At 38.4% G+C, this 17867-nt stretch overlaps 1 protein-coding gene across 1 annotated transcript; it reads right to left on the minus strand.

Annotated features, from left to right (window-relative positions):
- Positions 1-62: 62 nt before the first annotated feature.
- Positions 63-13535, minus strand: prkaa1 (protein kinase, AMP-activated, alpha 1 catalytic subunit). Its single transcript, XM_028024785.1, has 9 exons — positions 13439-13535; positions 11383-11524; positions 9058-9151; positions 8806-8950; positions 7765-7852; positions 7450-7674; positions 6852-7344; positions 6632-6758; positions 63-2676 (listed from the first exon to the last, which is right to left on the minus strand). Exons 1-9 carry the CDS (start codon positions 13533-13535, stop codon positions 2393-2395), a joined length of 1695 nt encoding a protein of 564 aa, XP_027880586.1. The 3' UTR covers positions 63-2392.
- Positions 13536-17867: the final 4332 nt, after the last annotated feature.

Consider the following 17867-nt stretch of genomic DNA (forward strand, 5'->3'; position numbering starts at 1 on the left):
AGCATTTATTTATTAAAATAGCTACATAAAATGAAAAACAAAAACACTTCCAAACAACAGTATGCAATTTATTAGCAGTTTATTAGCCAGTTGTGTATACAAATGATTCAACACTTTCCATTTAGATTTACACTGCTCAATCTGGTAGGGACTCCCTTCACACCAAAGAAAAATAGAGCAATATATTGAAGAGGTTCAACCAGACTGTACAAAACAGTCTTCTAGGACACTTTCCATAATCTCTCAAAGAGTTAATGTTTTTTGCACACATTCATCTTTCCTACAAAACCCATCATGTAAGGCATGACAAGTTTTGATAATCTAGACTTTCAAGAAACCCTTTAAAAATAAGTACTATTTTAAACCATGTCCACAACACTATAAACTGTCTTTACCCTCTTTTTTTCAACCTGTGGTTTAAAAACTGAGACATCAAAGTCAAATATGAACTGAATATTTTTGGGTGGAAACCTTTCATACACTACGAGAGAACATGATCACAATTATTGACACACTTTGCAATTTTAATCATGATCTGAACTTATGTCAGTGTTGTTTAAAGCTAAACAGCAGTAATCTCAAGAAAGGGTGACTTTAAAAAAAACAAACAAAATCAAACTCGAGGTCAGACTTTTATTTTTGTAAGAAAGTATTACGTTTCTCAAAACCAGTTTAAATGTGTAAGACTAACAATATAAGCCGTGGACATCAATCTTTAAAAACTGCAAAAGGTGCCAATATTTCTGACCAGCACTGGAATCAAATTTCAAGCATAAAAACGGGTAAACAGTACTAATAAGGATAAGGCAGCCAAACAATTACCACTCAAAACTTTTAAGACTGAACAGGAAATGGAATGAGATGTGTTCTATTTAAAGACATACCTGTGACTGTAAGTCTGCAAGTTTAATATCCGGACAAACTTTATCAAATATAAATCTGTCACACGGTTACCATCTTACCAAAAATGTTTTGTCCTTAACAATTTACAGTACCAAATAAATTCAAGTTAAGTCTGGAATAAAATGTCAAATTTCAAAGGAATGTGAGAGCAATTAAAAACTAAAAATCTGAAGGAAAAAAAACAAAACAATTTTTATATGTATTCACCGATGAACTTTCCACATATCGGCTATAACTGCTACTATTTGTTGAAAATTAGGCCTTGATGTCTGTATACATGACTGATTGGCATTTATGAAATGAATGTAGGCCAAAGGCATTTCACTCAGTAATCATACTCATATCCTATACTTTATCCCAAACAAAGAAAAACATAAAAACTCAAAATCAATTTGTCCATCTAACACATGAACACTTAAAATGATATATTTCTAGATTTGTGTGTCATAACAAAACACCTCTTAAATTGGAAAAGCAAGCTAGTTATCTAGAAAGACAATCAAGTATCAGAACAATTGTGATTGACGGCAACAAAACTGACAAAGACCTAAAAAGAGTAAAAAAAAAAAAAGAGAAAGGAATATACATTTATATATGTCTAATATCCAGCAATAGAATTTAATGCAAGAAAAAAAAATCAAATTCTGTTACAACCAAAACCTCCTCCACTTAATGCATTGATAAATATGTTCACGCCTTTATATATAAAAATGCAGGGGGACAAACAAGTTCAAAAAATTGTTTTTACAAAGAGGACAAGATCATGAACATTTAAGTATTTGACAAAAACAAGAAAACCCTACATAAATCTGATGAAGCATCCTGTTTTTTGTGCCTGACACATTGCAGACATCAAGGGTCACTGCACGTTTTGGGGTCCAACTGAATGTGATCGGCATGGAAAATAGTGCAGTGCCCCGATACATCTGCAACGCCTCTCTGATCCCTACCAAAAAATAAAATAAAACTACAAGCAGCAGAAAATTAAAGAAAGTTGTGCAAAAGTGCTTCCTGCCTCCTATGACTGCCACTCAATTCTTAACCCCCCCAACCCGTTGCTTCCTCCTCTGCAGGCCAAAAAAAAAAAAAACAAGATTTTGTTCTCTGTACTGAAACGTGCGCCTTACAGGCTATAAGTACAGACCGTTCAGTGTAATCACTTCCGCATATAGTTGTATTTGGGATGTGGGCATCTGTTGTTAGGACTGATTTGGAAATTCAAAGACCCCCCCACCCCCACCTTCTTACCCTCCCCTCTGAAATGTTCTGTCCTAGTTAAGTAGCACGTGATTCCTCTTTCTTCAACTCCTACAGACCCAGTCAGCTCGGTATACCTCCCCCTACAGCTCAGGGAACGCCAACCTGCATCAGTGCCATGGAACAATCACTTCATCCTCCGCCTGGATAAAGTGAGCCATGAATCGGTTGCATGCTTATTGCTATAAAGACACTCAGAGAGAAAAAAGGCTAGCGATGATTGTTTTGCAAGCTATCGTGCAAGTAGTTTAATAAGATTTGCGCACATCTCAAAGAACTCGATGGTGTGGCTTCCCGGTCGGGGGGCGGGCGTGCTGTCCGCACCACCCGACGAGTCGACGGACGAGGTCAGAGAGGAACCTAGGGAGCCTTCGGCGGTCTTGGTGGGCTGCGCAGTGCTGGAGGTGGCCGAAACGTCTGCTCCCTCTGCGTCGCTCTTTACTGTGGCACGGTGGTTGCCCACGGACCCAGAGCGGAGAGGGGTAGCAGTTCCAGATTTAGTCTCCAGCATATCATCTGAACGGCACAAGAAAGACTATGTTTAACAAGGAAAAACCAATAAAACCTACAAACACACACACACAAAAAACATTTAAACTATTCTTCTGAGAGATTAACAGCACTGACTTGCAAGTAGGCCTGTCACGAGAGCAAATTTTGCTCAACGATTAATTGTCTCAAAAATAATTGCGATAAACGATAATATTGTTTGAAGACCTTTTTACACTGATTTAATAGAAATTGCGTAATAATGCATGCGATTTCCTGCCAAAGATAGATACACTTTATTTTCAAAAGAATATTTAACACTGGAACTGATAAACAAAATAAACAAAACAACCAAAAACAAAAATAAAATGGATTCTCAGTCTCCATTAACAAAAAACACACTTGAAGAAAAAACTAAACTGCATAAAGCCAAAGTGGAAATAAATACTGCATTCAACCAAAAGAGTGCAGATTATGAAGTCTGTATATTATGTTGCCCTTCAGTAATAATTAGATTTAAATAGAGAAGATGGGCACATCGACTACCTGATGCAATAGTTTTTTGCACGATTTTTTGCTCCTATTTTTCCCCTTACAACAATCTTAAAACGTTGGTCTTTCTAAGATTGTGTGGTGTGTTGCAGTAGATTGTTGCTCTGATCCAAATCAGGGGTTTTTCTCCGACTGGGATGTTAACGCAGCCTGTTGAATGTGACAGGTAGCCAATCAGAAAGCGAGGATTCTCCTCCGTGCTTTCTGAGGGGAAATTACAGAGGGGAATCCCAAACAGCTGACACTGTGCAACCCGAAGTCCAGCGGACATTGGAGATGATATGTGGAAACAACATTAATGTTTATTCAACATGCAAAGAATATAGAAATGACAAGAGGAGGAGTTGGAGCGAAATTGCTACCGCAGTTGATAAACCCGGTAACTTTTCAGCTGTTCTTCGTTAACGTGACATAAATAGGTTCTAATGATTTTCATTCAGTCAGGACTTTACGCTGACACTAGAGCCACATGCATTGCAGGTAGATTGTAGTAAAGCGTTGATTAATGCCTGGTTTTAAAATTAGTTCACTGGACTTGTAGCCATTATTTTGTGCCCATTGTTGGACACCACACGGCAGGAACGAACCCGATCGAACCGTTATAACTAGGATTTCTGTCGGCTAATGTGTGATCTGTCAGGTTTTGAAAATGGGCCGACAACTCGTGTGCGCTGAGCTTTACACTAAGTAAAATGAGGAAGGGGGGGTCAGTGGAGAGCACCGGGGTTGAGCCTTTTTTTCATTCGGTGTCATCAACAGAAAGAGAAAAAGGCCGGAAGAGACGATAATGCCGCTAATTAAAATGACGTGGATAGTTTTAATTTATCGTACGATTAATTGATTTACCGTTTATCGGGACAGGCCTACTTGCAAGGGTACAACAATGTCAGTAACTGGGAAATACTGATTAGAATTTATTACAGACATTCTTTCATAAAAAGTATAATGTGAGGTTTGTAAAATCTTCTTTTGTGAAAACAAAGAAATGGGGGGAATCTTTGGTTGAATCCCATAAGACACTCCCTACCACTAGCAATCCCCTTCCTCCATCCCTTGGCATTTCATTCAGGAAGTGGTTCACATACTTTACTGAGAAATGAAGCATTCCTCCAAACAGCACGATCAGTTCTCACCCATCTCTATTACACAAATATATATGATCTAACATGCCCATATGAGTTGTGTAAACAGTCCTGCAGCAAATATTTTTTGTTTTGCTCAGACAAAAACGTGACTTCAATTAAACCCAGCTGACAAAGTACATGGATTTTTATCAATGTTATACCAATACACCAACACAAACATATAGTATGTCTTATATTGTCTTAAAATAACAGACTTTAATGGGAATACTAATCTTGAAATATGCTTGGAGTACACTGATGTGTGGTCTGACAGCAAACATACCAAGTATTTAAATCTTTATAAACTTAGTATTATCATGTTTCACTGGGTTTTCATTAGGTTTTACGATATTTTCTGTGTCTATATCTTAACAGAAATTAGTTTCTTTTTTGCTTATTAAGAAAAAAAATGGCATTCAGGCTTAGTTTTCCAGAAAAATATTGTTAAAATTTTGTTCTAGTGGATCTTGTGAGCTGGATTTATAGGTATCACTCTAATAACCAGCATTTGCATTCAGTTTAGTCCCTACATCTTTTGCAATAACCAACAATTAACATTTTTAAGCTGCAAGAGCAAGATTCTTCAGTCTTGTGCAAGAGGTCAGCTTTTATTATCCCCTAGTGGTTTTCTAGCATCCTTTGATGGCAATCAAAGGGAATAAATCTCACAAGAGGTTTCCTTGTAAAAATCCAAACAATACCGACCACACATAACTTTATAAAATGTACCCTTTGCTTTCGAAACATTAAGCTTTCACAACATATTTTTTTTGGCACGATCTACAATTGAACATTGCTAACAAATCAGCTAGAGTCAAATTTTAGCCTCGTCCCCTTTAAACAGCACGACTGTGTCACATCAAACTGCCCACAAAAAACACTCCTAACATTTTCGTTTGAAGTTATTGCCAAGTCCATACAGACAACCAAAAGCCCTCATTTTCAGTCAATCATTAATGAAGTCTATACTAGAGCAGGACACGAGTCAGATAAACAACCCAAATATATACGGATCAGGTTTCGCCAAGATATCTAGGTCAACATAAATATGCCATTTATGTGCTATGTTTTTATCAACAAAAAGCAGAGTTAATTAGCTCAATAGAAAACAAACAATTAAAGTACAGAAAAACACAGGGATGAGTACTTTTAAAGGAAGGACAACCTCATACCAGATCTTAAGAAAACCATTTTCTGCAAAGGTTAATGAGTAAGGAAATACTTTAACATGGGTGTTAAGTCAAACATACAAAGTTTGTTTCAGTTCTCTTAGTTGAGGTAAACTTTTTTGCAAAAATTTTCAAAATTGCAAATAATTTTTTTCTAATGACTGAATTAAACATCAGTCATTAGTTGCATTAATTACGGTAAACAAAAAGTGAATGGTGCACTTTAAATGGTAAAAGAGTTTTACAAACATGCATGTGTTCACTATCATTCAGCTACAGATAAAAACACCCCGACTGCTATGAATGGGACTGTAGTGATACACTAATCTCATAATACGATATATATCATGATATCCAGCAAACAATACGATTCGATACGATTGTGATTTTCTGAAGGACAGAATGATTTGGTAACATTTTGTAGCTGTTCCATAGACTTGAATTAATTGAACTGATGGTGAAATACTGGTCTAATAAATGTTGTTTTTGTTATACATTTGTTATACATTTGCTTTGTTTAAATGTTAATTGTGTGGTTTTGTGTATTTGGTTATGCAGAAAAGAAACCTTTTTTTGTCTTATTCACTTACATTATGTAATGTAGTTTATCTATTTCATTTCATTATTTAATTAATTGTAACTGGTTGTTTCATTACATGTTATTTTTACTTTTAATGTACATGTGCAACTGGGTAAAAAAAATGTCATGTGTGATAGCTGTCATTTATTTCATGTGGATTTGACATAAAACTCAAAGTAGGATTTAATGTTTTGATGCTCGCGGATTAAAAATCGATACCCTTTCTGAGGAAAAAAAACATTGATAAATATCGTAGATTTATAAAATTACACAGCCCTAGTTATAAACCAATATTAGCTCGATATTCGCAAATATTCCTGGCTAACAAATGAAACGCACCCATTTGCTGTAGAGCACATCTATGTTCCCCTGTCTGACTGGTGATCAGTGGCCAACTGATACCTCTAATGAAACTAGACTGTTTGTCAGACTCAAGTCTTTGGAGTGTAAATTTACACCAAATTTCAAAGCTCTTTTTAAGCCACGTTGCTGCGAGTTGAGCCAACATATCTGAACTAATACCGTCCTAATATGTAGAACTGAGTGGAAGAACTTACCATCTATGCTACGAAAGTCAAGGAGGTAGGTTCTGCTGTCCACCTGGTAGAGTTGAAGGCTCATCTTGGTTTGCATTCCTGTGATAGGATTCTTCCTCCTCACACGCAGATAATATGGATTAACAACCTAGAAAGAACAAGAAATTAAATACTGTAAACACACATTAAGGCACATTAATCGGTTTTAAAAACTGATAACATTGGATGTTTTTCCCCCAACCTTCCACTCATAATCCAGCTGTTTCATTGCACGGCACACTTCGGTCATAATGTCGTTGGGTCTGCTCTGACTGCGGATCCCCAGGTGCCACTTGGCTCTTCGTACGCCCTGGTGCTTGGACTTCTGGGGGTTCAGTTCGTCCAGTGTGTGGCGAGACCTCGGAGGAGGCTCCGCCACGAAGATGGGTAAACGCTCGGGGTGGGGCTTGATGATTCCAGCCACGTCGTCCAGAAAATTGTCTGGCGGGCTTGAGGCCAGGTAGAAATCCTTGGCCTCGCTCATGATGCGCCGATTGTCGATGATTAGGTGGTATGCCACTGCTAACGGGTCCTGGTGGTTGCGACTGTAAATGCAGGAGAGAACCTCCTCCTCTGTGCACTCGAACTTCTCACACACTTCTTTCAAGGCCTCGTCATCAATCATGTTGTTGCTGTAGGAGGGGTCCTCAGGGAATAAGTACTTTGGCAGATCTTGTTTGAACCAATCGTCCTCACTATAGTGGTGAAATAAACAGATCAAGGGGTGAAACGCGCTAAAGAAGTCGTCTTTATAATCCAAAACAGAATAAAGACAATATGATATTGTATTTTTGGCTTACCGGATCTCTTTAATAGTTGCCCTTTTCATTGGATCCACTTGCAGCATGTGTTTAAGGAGGCTTACTACTGAGGGGTTCAGATACTGCGGCGTGAAAAAGATCCCATCGCAAATCTTTTTAAAGAGCGTTGGCACATGGTCGTCATCGAAGGGGAGTGTCCCACACAATAACGCATACAGAATGACACCACTACTCCATATATCCACCTCAGGACCGGCGTATAACCTGAGGACAGGTGTAAAAAATATATATGTAAGACTCAATGCAAAGTTTGACTTTCAGGGCTAATTTTCCACTTGAGAACTGGTTCATTACCTTCCTGAGATGACCTCTGGAGCAGCATAGTTTGGAGAACCACAACTTGTTCTCAGGAACTCTCCGTCTGACATCATGTTTGACAGACCTGCACAAAATTTTGAATTGTTAATGCATTAAAATGTTTGGTGTCATCTTAGAATCACAAACTTCAATTGGAGATAGAAAAGTACAACAAGTCCCCCTCTCTACATTTCTTCCAGCAGGCTCAGGGGAGCTGACCAGAGTTTGTGGGAAAATAAAGTTAGGAGTTATAATGTGAAACATTTCAAAGGAATTTCAAAGGCACATCTGCAGTTAATTTTGCAATAATCAATATTTACTCAAGGATTCACAAGCTATTCCTCATATAGCTCAGAATAATAATTAAAAAAAACCAGTAACCTTCAATCTTCACCTTTTTGTGTCACTTGTTCTTCTTCATGGCATTATGAACATAAAAGACAGTAATGCTATGGCTCTGTTTGCCAAACAAACAGCAGTAGTAAAGTTCCCAGAGTTTATTTGACCGCATCATTACAACTCATGCTTAGGCTCCCTATAAGGAGAGAAAATCTCCTATTGTTGGCAGCAAGAGTAAATCTGAGTCATAGATAAAACAAATGCAATAACAAAGTAAAGCCGGTGTAAGTTGAAGGTCGAGCTTCAACACTATCTAACTATCCATCTAGCCTTGGGAGTATTTTCCAGTGACAAAGAGGAATTCACCTTCCTCTAATACATATTCAGAACATTTTCAAGTCTAACTTCACATTTACCCTCACTGTGCACTGATGTTATCTTTTCTAGGATCAGGCAACATATTAGCCAATTTTCTGGTAAACAAGCCAGTGCTGCTAGTAACTGGAAAGCCTGCTTGTGCCTTCTATTTCAGCATTCATGACTGTTCCTATACTAACACATATCAAACAATGCCTGCTCTTAAAAACATCACACCAGAAAATGCTTGCAGAGTAACCTGAAACCTCACTGGCTATCCTTTTACAATAACGACAATGGCGCCTCTTATCCAGCCTGCCAGGTAAAGTGTAGAGTACATACCGAAATCTGCGATCTTTGCATTCATGTGCGCATCGAGCAGCACGTTCTCAGGTTTGAGGTCTCTGTGCACCACCATGTGCCTGTGGCAGTAATCTACCGCTGATATGATCTGCTGGAACAGTCGCCGACTCTCCTTCTCTTCCAACTAATAGATCAGAAATTACCCGTTAGCGTTCACACAGACCAATCGACGTAAAATACGACCCATTGATCTACAACTCTCAGATCATCTTCTGTACTGTCATGTCTTACCTTTCCATTTTTGCAGATGTAATCGAAGAGCTCTCCACCTGAGACATACTCCATGACCATGAAGATATCTGTAGGGGTGCTAATAACTTGATACCTGCAACAACAGTAACGAAAAGATTAAAATCACATGAGTTATTAACAGCTGAGGAGCAGAACTGACTCAAAACAGCTCAGATGGCAGGAACCTAATTTCATATCGTGCCAAAGAAGAATCAGCCAGACATGAATATTTGACTTGACACGTCAAAATATGATTACAACTGAGTTTGAGCAATGAAATGTTTGAGAAATTTTAAGAGGAAAGCATTTAAATCTAATTTATCATGTTTAATATGTTTTAAGCGCAACTTCTGTACTTTAAACTTTTTTTGTTTAAAGTTTTTAAAAAAATCAAAAAAACCTTATATGCCTTATAAGATCAAAGCTTATAAGGTTGTACACGATTAAGTGAGAACCAGCACCTGGTTTGTGATCGGTTTGCAAACACACCCACACACAGTTTTGTTGTAATGATCTATGACCCCATCTAAACTATGGTACTGTCACCTTTAGCTCCCAGTGCTCATTTCTAAGTAAAAGCTGTGCTGAATTCCCAGAATATGCTCTGAACTTAGACATATGCTGTATCGTATAAACATCAGTTAAAACCAAAAGGCTTTAATAGCAAGAGCAACAAAATTTTTAACGACTTTAATGTGGAACTTACACTGCAAGCAAAAACAAACAAAAATGTAAAAAAAAAATCAGCATAAACAAATGTCCTTTCAACACCAACTGATATGACATATGATACCAATTATTGAGTCTCTTCAAGCGTCTCTAAGAGTTTCTTTAGTGTTTAAATAGAAGGTAACTGGGAAGAAGGGAAGACATGTATTTGCCTCCCATTTATATTCTGTATACATAAAACATGATTTGAAAGAAACTTTACTTTGCAATTTAACAACTTGAACAGTAGTTGTATAATGATGACTTGTGTGTTACTCATCAAAATCCCCTTATCAAATCACACAACTTTTCTCCACATCCCTCTGAAAACAATGCATCAGCTTTACCCTCCTGACTCTGTTCATGAACCTGCTAGTCTTAACCTCACAGGAAGGCAATTCAAAACATCTCCTGTCTTAAGTGAGCAGTGAATACAACCATTGAAATAAAGAAATAAATAGAAATTTAAAGAGTGAGGGGAAAATTAATAAAAAAAAGAAACATTCAATTGTTCCTCTGGAAACCCATTTCCACCTTGAAAGAAAAAACAAAAGCCCAACAGGAAGTTTGCATGTCATCATTATGAAATGAAAGTCATAATTTTGTGTTTTAAAGTCATAGTTACAATTTTTCTTCTGGTAATTATAAATTCAAAACATGTAATATTGAGATTTACTCTTGCAATTATGTCTTCAAAACTCGTGTTTTTATTTTTTCCCTTTATGGCAGAAATGGGCTTCCATACATATGTCATAGTACTATTGTGTTGCACTGCTGCATTTGCTCTGAGACTAAACAGGCCACACCACAGAGTTTGTTCCATTTGCTTCCGCCCTCTGGAAAAGATGACATCTCTCTCTCTCGCTCTAAGATCCCACACACAAAGTTTACATTCTTGTGCATGCATGACATGGAGCTGATATTCAAGACATTTACCACACCTTGTGCTCTATTTACTAACCCTCTAACTGTACCCTGCAGACAATTACCCATCAGGCAGGAAGTACTGCAGTAATTTCCTTCATTGTACTTAGATCAGTGCTCCTTTCAGTAACAGAGTATCCCTGCTGTATGTAGCAGCATGTTGCTGAATAAAATAGATTTTGGATAGTCTATTCCAAAAGGTTCATAAGGCTCACTCCCTTATGAAACCGCAGGACATTTTGCAACACAAGTGTGTCACTCAGCTCCGACAGTAACTGTAATATGACTCATTGAAAATATCTGTCATCTTTCCACATTAGCAGGTACAAATGTTGTCAGGAACTTCACAAGTCATTTCAAGCACGGCAAGGCAAGCAGCGTGGTTACTGCCTCAAAAGCTGCTCTTTGGCGAGTAATTATTTCAGGACAAAGAGGTCACACGGCCCGGTAAGGCTGGGGTCGTTGATAATGCACTTTTTGCTCATTAAAATGCACAACAAGAAGGGGGAGGGGAAAGCACAACGCAGACAGAGAGCGCTGATGAAAAGGGACACGGGGTCGGATGATATCACCCTGACGGATGCATCCTGGAACATACCATTTCTAAAGTCTGGAAATAGTTCAGTGGGTGGCATTAATGTGGCGGCGGGGGGGATTACACTGCGGTGAGCGGGTGTGTAATCTAGGACTTACAGTTTAATTATGTGAGGGTGCCTGAAAAGCTTGAGGTTCTGGATCTCCCGGCGGATTTTTCCCACCACGTCCAAGCTGCGGATCTTCTGCCTGTTCAAGATTTTCACAGCCACTTGGTGCTTGGTCAGCTCATGTTGGCCCACTGCGCAACGAGCAAATAACAGAGGGAGAAGAATTGAAATCAGAAAGCAAAAGCACAAGAATATCTGTTCATAGACTGAATAGTCAAAAAATGTTTGCAAGAACGGCAATAATTGGCATATCTTTCATAACGTAAGAAGAAAATAATTTCTGAACATTTAATAGTTACAATAGTTGTGTTTAAATGTGTGCAACTTGTTTTATTTAAATGCAGCAGACAGAGATCAATAATTGTTTATTTGGACTCATCCTCGCAGTCCACATGAGGAATCAAAGTTCAAAGTTTACAGCCCAACTTCTAGCTTCTGTGCTGCTCCTCAAAGTCGTTTGTTTCTTCTTGACCTCAACTCTTTATGGCTGAGGTTTGTTGTGATATTTTGCTTGAATCAGATTTACTGCTACAAACACATGCACACATTTTACTGCACTGTGATCTGTAACACATTACAAATGTCAAAGTAGAAAGTATAAACTTAGATACGCAAATATCTCAATGGAGAATTTCATGCAAAAATGTTCTTGCTTAGTCAGTTGCTGCTAGAGGATTATTCCAATAGGACAGCAAACAAAAAAATTACATTACAATAACTGATCAAATAGTGGAAAAACAGAGCAGTTTGCTATGTTAGTCGATGCTCAAAGTTTCACTTTATTAGATGTGATGACAAAATATTTAGAGATACAAAGAGGAAATGCCAGGTCAACTTTGCCAGTCGTGATAAGACACTGAGGAGTTGGAAACTTAAAAATCCCTTTTTTCTCAATCAGTGAATACCACAGCGCTTTAATTTCTACTGAAGTGAACTGATCAAGAGCTGATTTCAGAAGCTGCAAGGAAAGGCTGAAAGTATTGCAGCAAAGTTGCTTGGTTTTTGGTCCTTTTGAGCTTTAGCTCTCAGCCCGTCATAAAACATGACGGATCTGGAAATGTTGGCAGACTATTTATAACTCTTTTTGTAACATTGTATAAACAAAGCAGCCGTCCTGAAACCATTTTACAGCAACTACCACCTAAGTAAACAGGCCATTTCACACAAACCTTGATCACAAAAATCCAATAGGCCTGCCACATATTTGGAATCAAACAGACGCAGTAATAAAATATGTATTTGTACTCCGGACAGCAATTCTATAACACTCTGTGCAACTTTGCAAGTGAACATCGTTCTTTACTGCTTAAATCTGGATACCCTTCGCTCAGGGCAGCAGCTCCAATGCACTAACACCGTGTTTTCCTTTCATCAGCTACAGGAACTGGGGTACCAGGGAGATGAGTCACTGAAAATTAACTGACTATAAACAGACCGGCTGTTTGTTGGAAAAGGGTGATAGGTCCAGGTTTATAATGTGTGTCGGAGGGGGGGAGCACAAATTACAGCTTACAAATCCCACCTCTGTCCAAACTGAGTAGGTAACCTCTGTTAATGACCTTAGCTACTACTTGGGTAGTCCTCTGAAAACACTGGGGCGAACATTTAACTGGTTTTGACCCACTCCCTCTCCAAACACACCTGGAAGAGTTAACATTTCCTCACCCGTAAAGGTCACAAGAGTAATTTTAATGTTTGGAAACAGAAAGAGGGGGACGAATCAATAGCAGTCAGGAAGATTTACTTCAGTCCCAACAGCGACTTGTGGATCACTGGGTTAGCTAACAGCGCTATTAACGCTAACTAATACTTTTGTGTCAGAAATAATCGAGAAGTCTTGCTAGCTCTGTTGAATCATTCAGCTGCTTTACCCTAATATGTGGCGTTTCTCACGCAGTAGGTAAAGCTAGACCATGACAACATATGAGCTACATTTCCGATTTGGCGACAGTTTAGCTCGCTAGCAGGCTAAGTTAGCGGATAAGCTAAAAGCCTCCATCTTTCAGTCGCCAGGACGCACAGACGGCAACACATACGAGACATACCTTTAACCTTCCCAAAAGTCCCGACTCCGAGCGTATCACCGAGAATGTAATGTCCGATTTTAACTCTTCCCTCGTGTTTCTGTTTCTCCGTCGCCATCTTCCCGCAGTGGCCTTTCTGCGGGGTTAGCTTGCTGCAGCCAGACACGGACCGAACTCTGTGTGCGTCTCTCGAGCGGCTCCGAATCCGCTCCCCGACGCACGGAGGACAGAGATCCACCCCGGCTCGCGCATGATTCGTCAAAGCCCGTAGGCGTGGCACGGTGTTGCCTTCACTGCATGCAGAAAACTCCGAAATTTCAGTTACACATTCGAACCTGAAAAATCCCTTTATTAAGTCTCGGAAAAATAAATAAATCACAGCTGTGATTCTTATCTTGAAACTTTTTGGCCAAGTTTTCAAGATAGAAAACTTGACCAAAAAGTGTGCCTACTTCTGACACACGTTTTGTGACCAAATAGCCCGGTTTTTTGGCTCATCTGACAATTAAACCCTTCTGCCAGTGATGGTATGTATAACTTCTTAACATCACTATACAGCTTTAAAAGACAAGGAACAAAGAAATATAAACAACTATTAAAATATTTATAAGTTAAACTTTGTCTAAAACTAGTTTTAAAAAAGTAGAAAGTAAAACTTCATACATCAATGCTCATAAAAACTCCATGAAAATGACTAAGGTCAACACAGCATCAGAAATTTAACTTGCAAAATCAAGATAGGTTATACCAGTTGTCTCCCAAATACACACCTGAAGCATTCAAATAAGAAACATGTATCCTGTATCTGACCTGTACTTATCTAAGCAAGTTATCCATTTCTGTTTTTCAACTCACACTGTCTGTCTGTTGATCTGAAAACAAATTTAGCTCAGACATACAGTACAGACCAAAAGTTTGGGCGCACCTTCTAATTCAATGGGTTTTCTTTATTTTCATGACTATTTATAAGGCAAGAAATCCCACTTATTAACCTGACAGGGCAGGTTGACCTATGAAGTGAAAACCATTTCAGGTGACGACCTCTTGAAGCTCATCAAGAAAATGCAGAGTGTGTGCAAAGCAGTAATCACAGCAAAAGGTTGCTACTTTGAAGAAACTAGAATATAAGGGCTATTTTCAGTTGTTTTACACTTTTTTGTTTAGTGCATATTTCCACATGTGTTATTCATAGTTTTGATGCCTTCAGTGTGAATCTACAATGTCAATAGTCATGAAAATAAAGGAAACTCCTTGAATTAAAAGGTGTGTCCAAACTTTTGGTCTGTACTGTACATCAAATGTACATATTTAGGAAGCAAACATTTTGTTTGTCCCAAAACAAAAAAAAAATCCTTGTGAACATTGGTAGTATGCAGTCGCTTAGTCAGCTCTTATAATAATGGAGCAGGCAAACTCTGCTGGCACATAAATGTTGATCTACAATTCATTCTGTTTTCATTCTCTATTCCTGTGTCACAAAAGACAGACAAGCATTTGAGAAATGAACCACATGCAGCCATTAAATTAGTAATCATATTTTATTAGTTGGTTGTGTTTTCTCTGATCTAATTTTGAACCCAAAACATTACATGTCAATATTGCTTACTGAGACAACTGCCATTAATTAAAATAAGGAGATGTGGACAAACATTTATAAAGAATCGAGAGCCGAAAGAAAGCTAAGACCAGGCCAGGACATTTTTCCAACATTCCAGAAACGCTCCTCAAATAGAAATCTAGAAGCAGGCTTATTCTCTTCAAACGTTTATGACAAAACCCAGTTTCACACAGCATTTTTGCTCCTGGAATTATGTCCCCGCCAGTGCAGAGCTTGTTGAACGGCAGTAGCATGTGGGTATGAGTGCACCTGCACATATACTTTGGATGTCGGCCTCGTGACTCGAAGAGCAGCAAATAGACATTCTGTTGAAAGTTATTTTCTCTTTTGAAGCCTCCTTCAAACTGTTTTGAACGTCGAGAAAATATTTTTTTTTTAAGAAAAGTGAGCTATGGCTTCAGAGAAACACCCTGATCTGATTTCCAGGATGAGGATTGTCCCCAGGCAAAAGTGCCACTTAAGTAGCTCAGCCATTATTAGACTGAGATTTTGAATGTTTTGCCAGGAAATTTTCCACATCACAACCGCTTTAAAAAACTGTGGTCACTTTAAATACAAGGCGAGAAATCTGCAGCTTACGGTCATGCCACTCTAAACACGCCCGATCTCGTATGAACTCGGAAGCAAAGCAGAGCAAACTTGGATGGAAGATCACCTGGGAGGGAATACCAGGTGCTGTAAGCATTTTTTCCAGCAGAGGGCGCTGACGCATTATTTTCCCTTTCACCAAATTAGGATTTTGACTTTTTAATCACCATCAATGAGCACAGCTGCTACTTTCAAATGGATTGCCTTGAATTTCTTCATTGGCCTTTTTTTGTGTGTGGCCACTCACAACATTTTGGAATAGGTTAGTCACAATTCTTAACCAGCCTCATCTCTGCCTGCTCCTGTACTTATACCCTACACGTGTTCTCCATATGCACTTGAGAACACTTGTATTTGTTGAATACACCGCAAGAAAAAATTTTCTACCCAGCATATATGCAAGAACCAGCTACAAGAACAGAGTGATGTAATTTTGTTCTTGTGGTCCTGGAAGAGAAAACAACATTTGATACACAATTATCCACATGTATCCCCTTATAGACCTGAAGGCACTGGGGAAGAAGCACAATAATGACTTTGTCAATTCTGATCACATTAAAGTTTTTATGCAATTTACTCTAAGTTCAATATCTTTATATTGAAAGTACATATCCTCTCACTATAATAGAAATAAGTCAAAGTATCAAATCAATTCAATCATATAGTCAAATTTGATTACCTTTCAAACAGATTTTGAAAGGTAAAAAAGCAAATTTAGTCCATAACGTCAACCAATTAAAAGCTGCCTAAGAGAAATCTAGGTAATTGCATCAAATCTTTGCACATTAAAAGAGAGGCCTCAGTGTGTTTTTTACAGGGTAAAAAAATAAAGTTACAGACAGGAAGAGCTCAGCTAGGCTGAACTTTTGCTGTGTAACTAAACAAAGAAACGCAAGGCTAGGGTTAACTCTAACCCATCCAATATGCCCACAAGAGATCAAAGTTGTAATCACATCTGTTTAGGTTGTGAATTTGTGAGCCTCCTCAACTTTCTATCATTAATTATAACTATCAACTATAACTTAGAGTTATGTAAGGGCCTAGAACTGATGCTTATTTCAGTACCAACTTTGCAATTTAAAATCCTTTCACGCCACTGTCCATTTTTTTTTTTTTTTTAAACTGTGTGAGTTTCTGGACATATTTTGATTTTTAGAGATGAAAGCCATTTTGTTTTTTCATTAAAATGTGGTATATCAATCCTATAAACAGTTAGATGCGCCACCATTAAGAGATCCCATTTTTCCAATTCAGACCCAGCTCATCTCATTTCACGTTTTCTATGACCTCTGATTGCACCTGGTTTCTTTCTGTAAGCAATTTGCAATAAATTATGCTTATTGTAGACATTGTTACCAATAATGCTTGTCCTCAATGCTTTCTTTATGGTTTCATTGCCAGAATGTATCATATGCAACACATTTATTTAAAGGTGGCCTTCTTTGAGCCAACTATGCTCACTGCTAAAGTCGAACAGAAAAAACAAAATTATATAAGACGGCACAGTTGCTCTTTTCATTGTATGTGGGATGTGAGAAGTGCAGCAGTGATTTGCTACTAGATTGACTAAACGTCGCTGAAGAAGTCCTGTGATAAAGGAAGTAGCTTGGTTCTTTAGAGCCACGAAGGCAGTCAGCCAAGCTTTAAATTGAAATTGAAGGTGAACCGGGAGCCAATGCAGGCAGACGGCACTGGAATTATGAGCTCTTTTCTGTACTGCTCAGCATCCTCACAGTCACATTTTAAACCACCTGCAGGTGAGTTACTGGAGAATGAGCGAGGCCTTAAATGCGTAATAATTTAAAACGTAATAAACCAGAATGCAACGAAAGCATGAATTATGAGAGAAATCATCAACTTCTGGAGGTCATGACCTGACAACAAACCACCAAACAGCTGAGCATTAGGGGGGGTTCAGGGCCTTGTAAATGTATTCATACCTCTTTTCACATTTCTTATAGGGACGGTGTTATCAGCATGCTGTTCTGTGTTCGCTTTAATGTAGACCACAAAAATTGAATCATGGCCCCATCTGACCAAAACACTTTTGTCCACATCTTACTGTCCCTCAAAACTTCAAACTTTCAATAGCTCTTAGTTCAAAATGTATTCCTTTGTGGCACACTTGGATAAGAGGCAGACATGTCACTTATTCCTCTGTCTCCATGATGCTATTTGTTCACTAATCTACACTAAGAAATCTTTGAGACACTCAGAACATAAGTGTCTCAGAGACACTATGTT

This window comes from Xiphophorus couchianus, chromosome 8 (genome assembly GCF_001444195.1).
Source record: "Xiphophorus couchianus chromosome 8, X_couchianus-1.0, whole genome shotgun sequence".
Taxonomy (NCBI): Eukaryota; Metazoa; Chordata; class Actinopteri; order Cyprinodontiformes; family Poeciliidae; genus Xiphophorus; species Xiphophorus couchianus.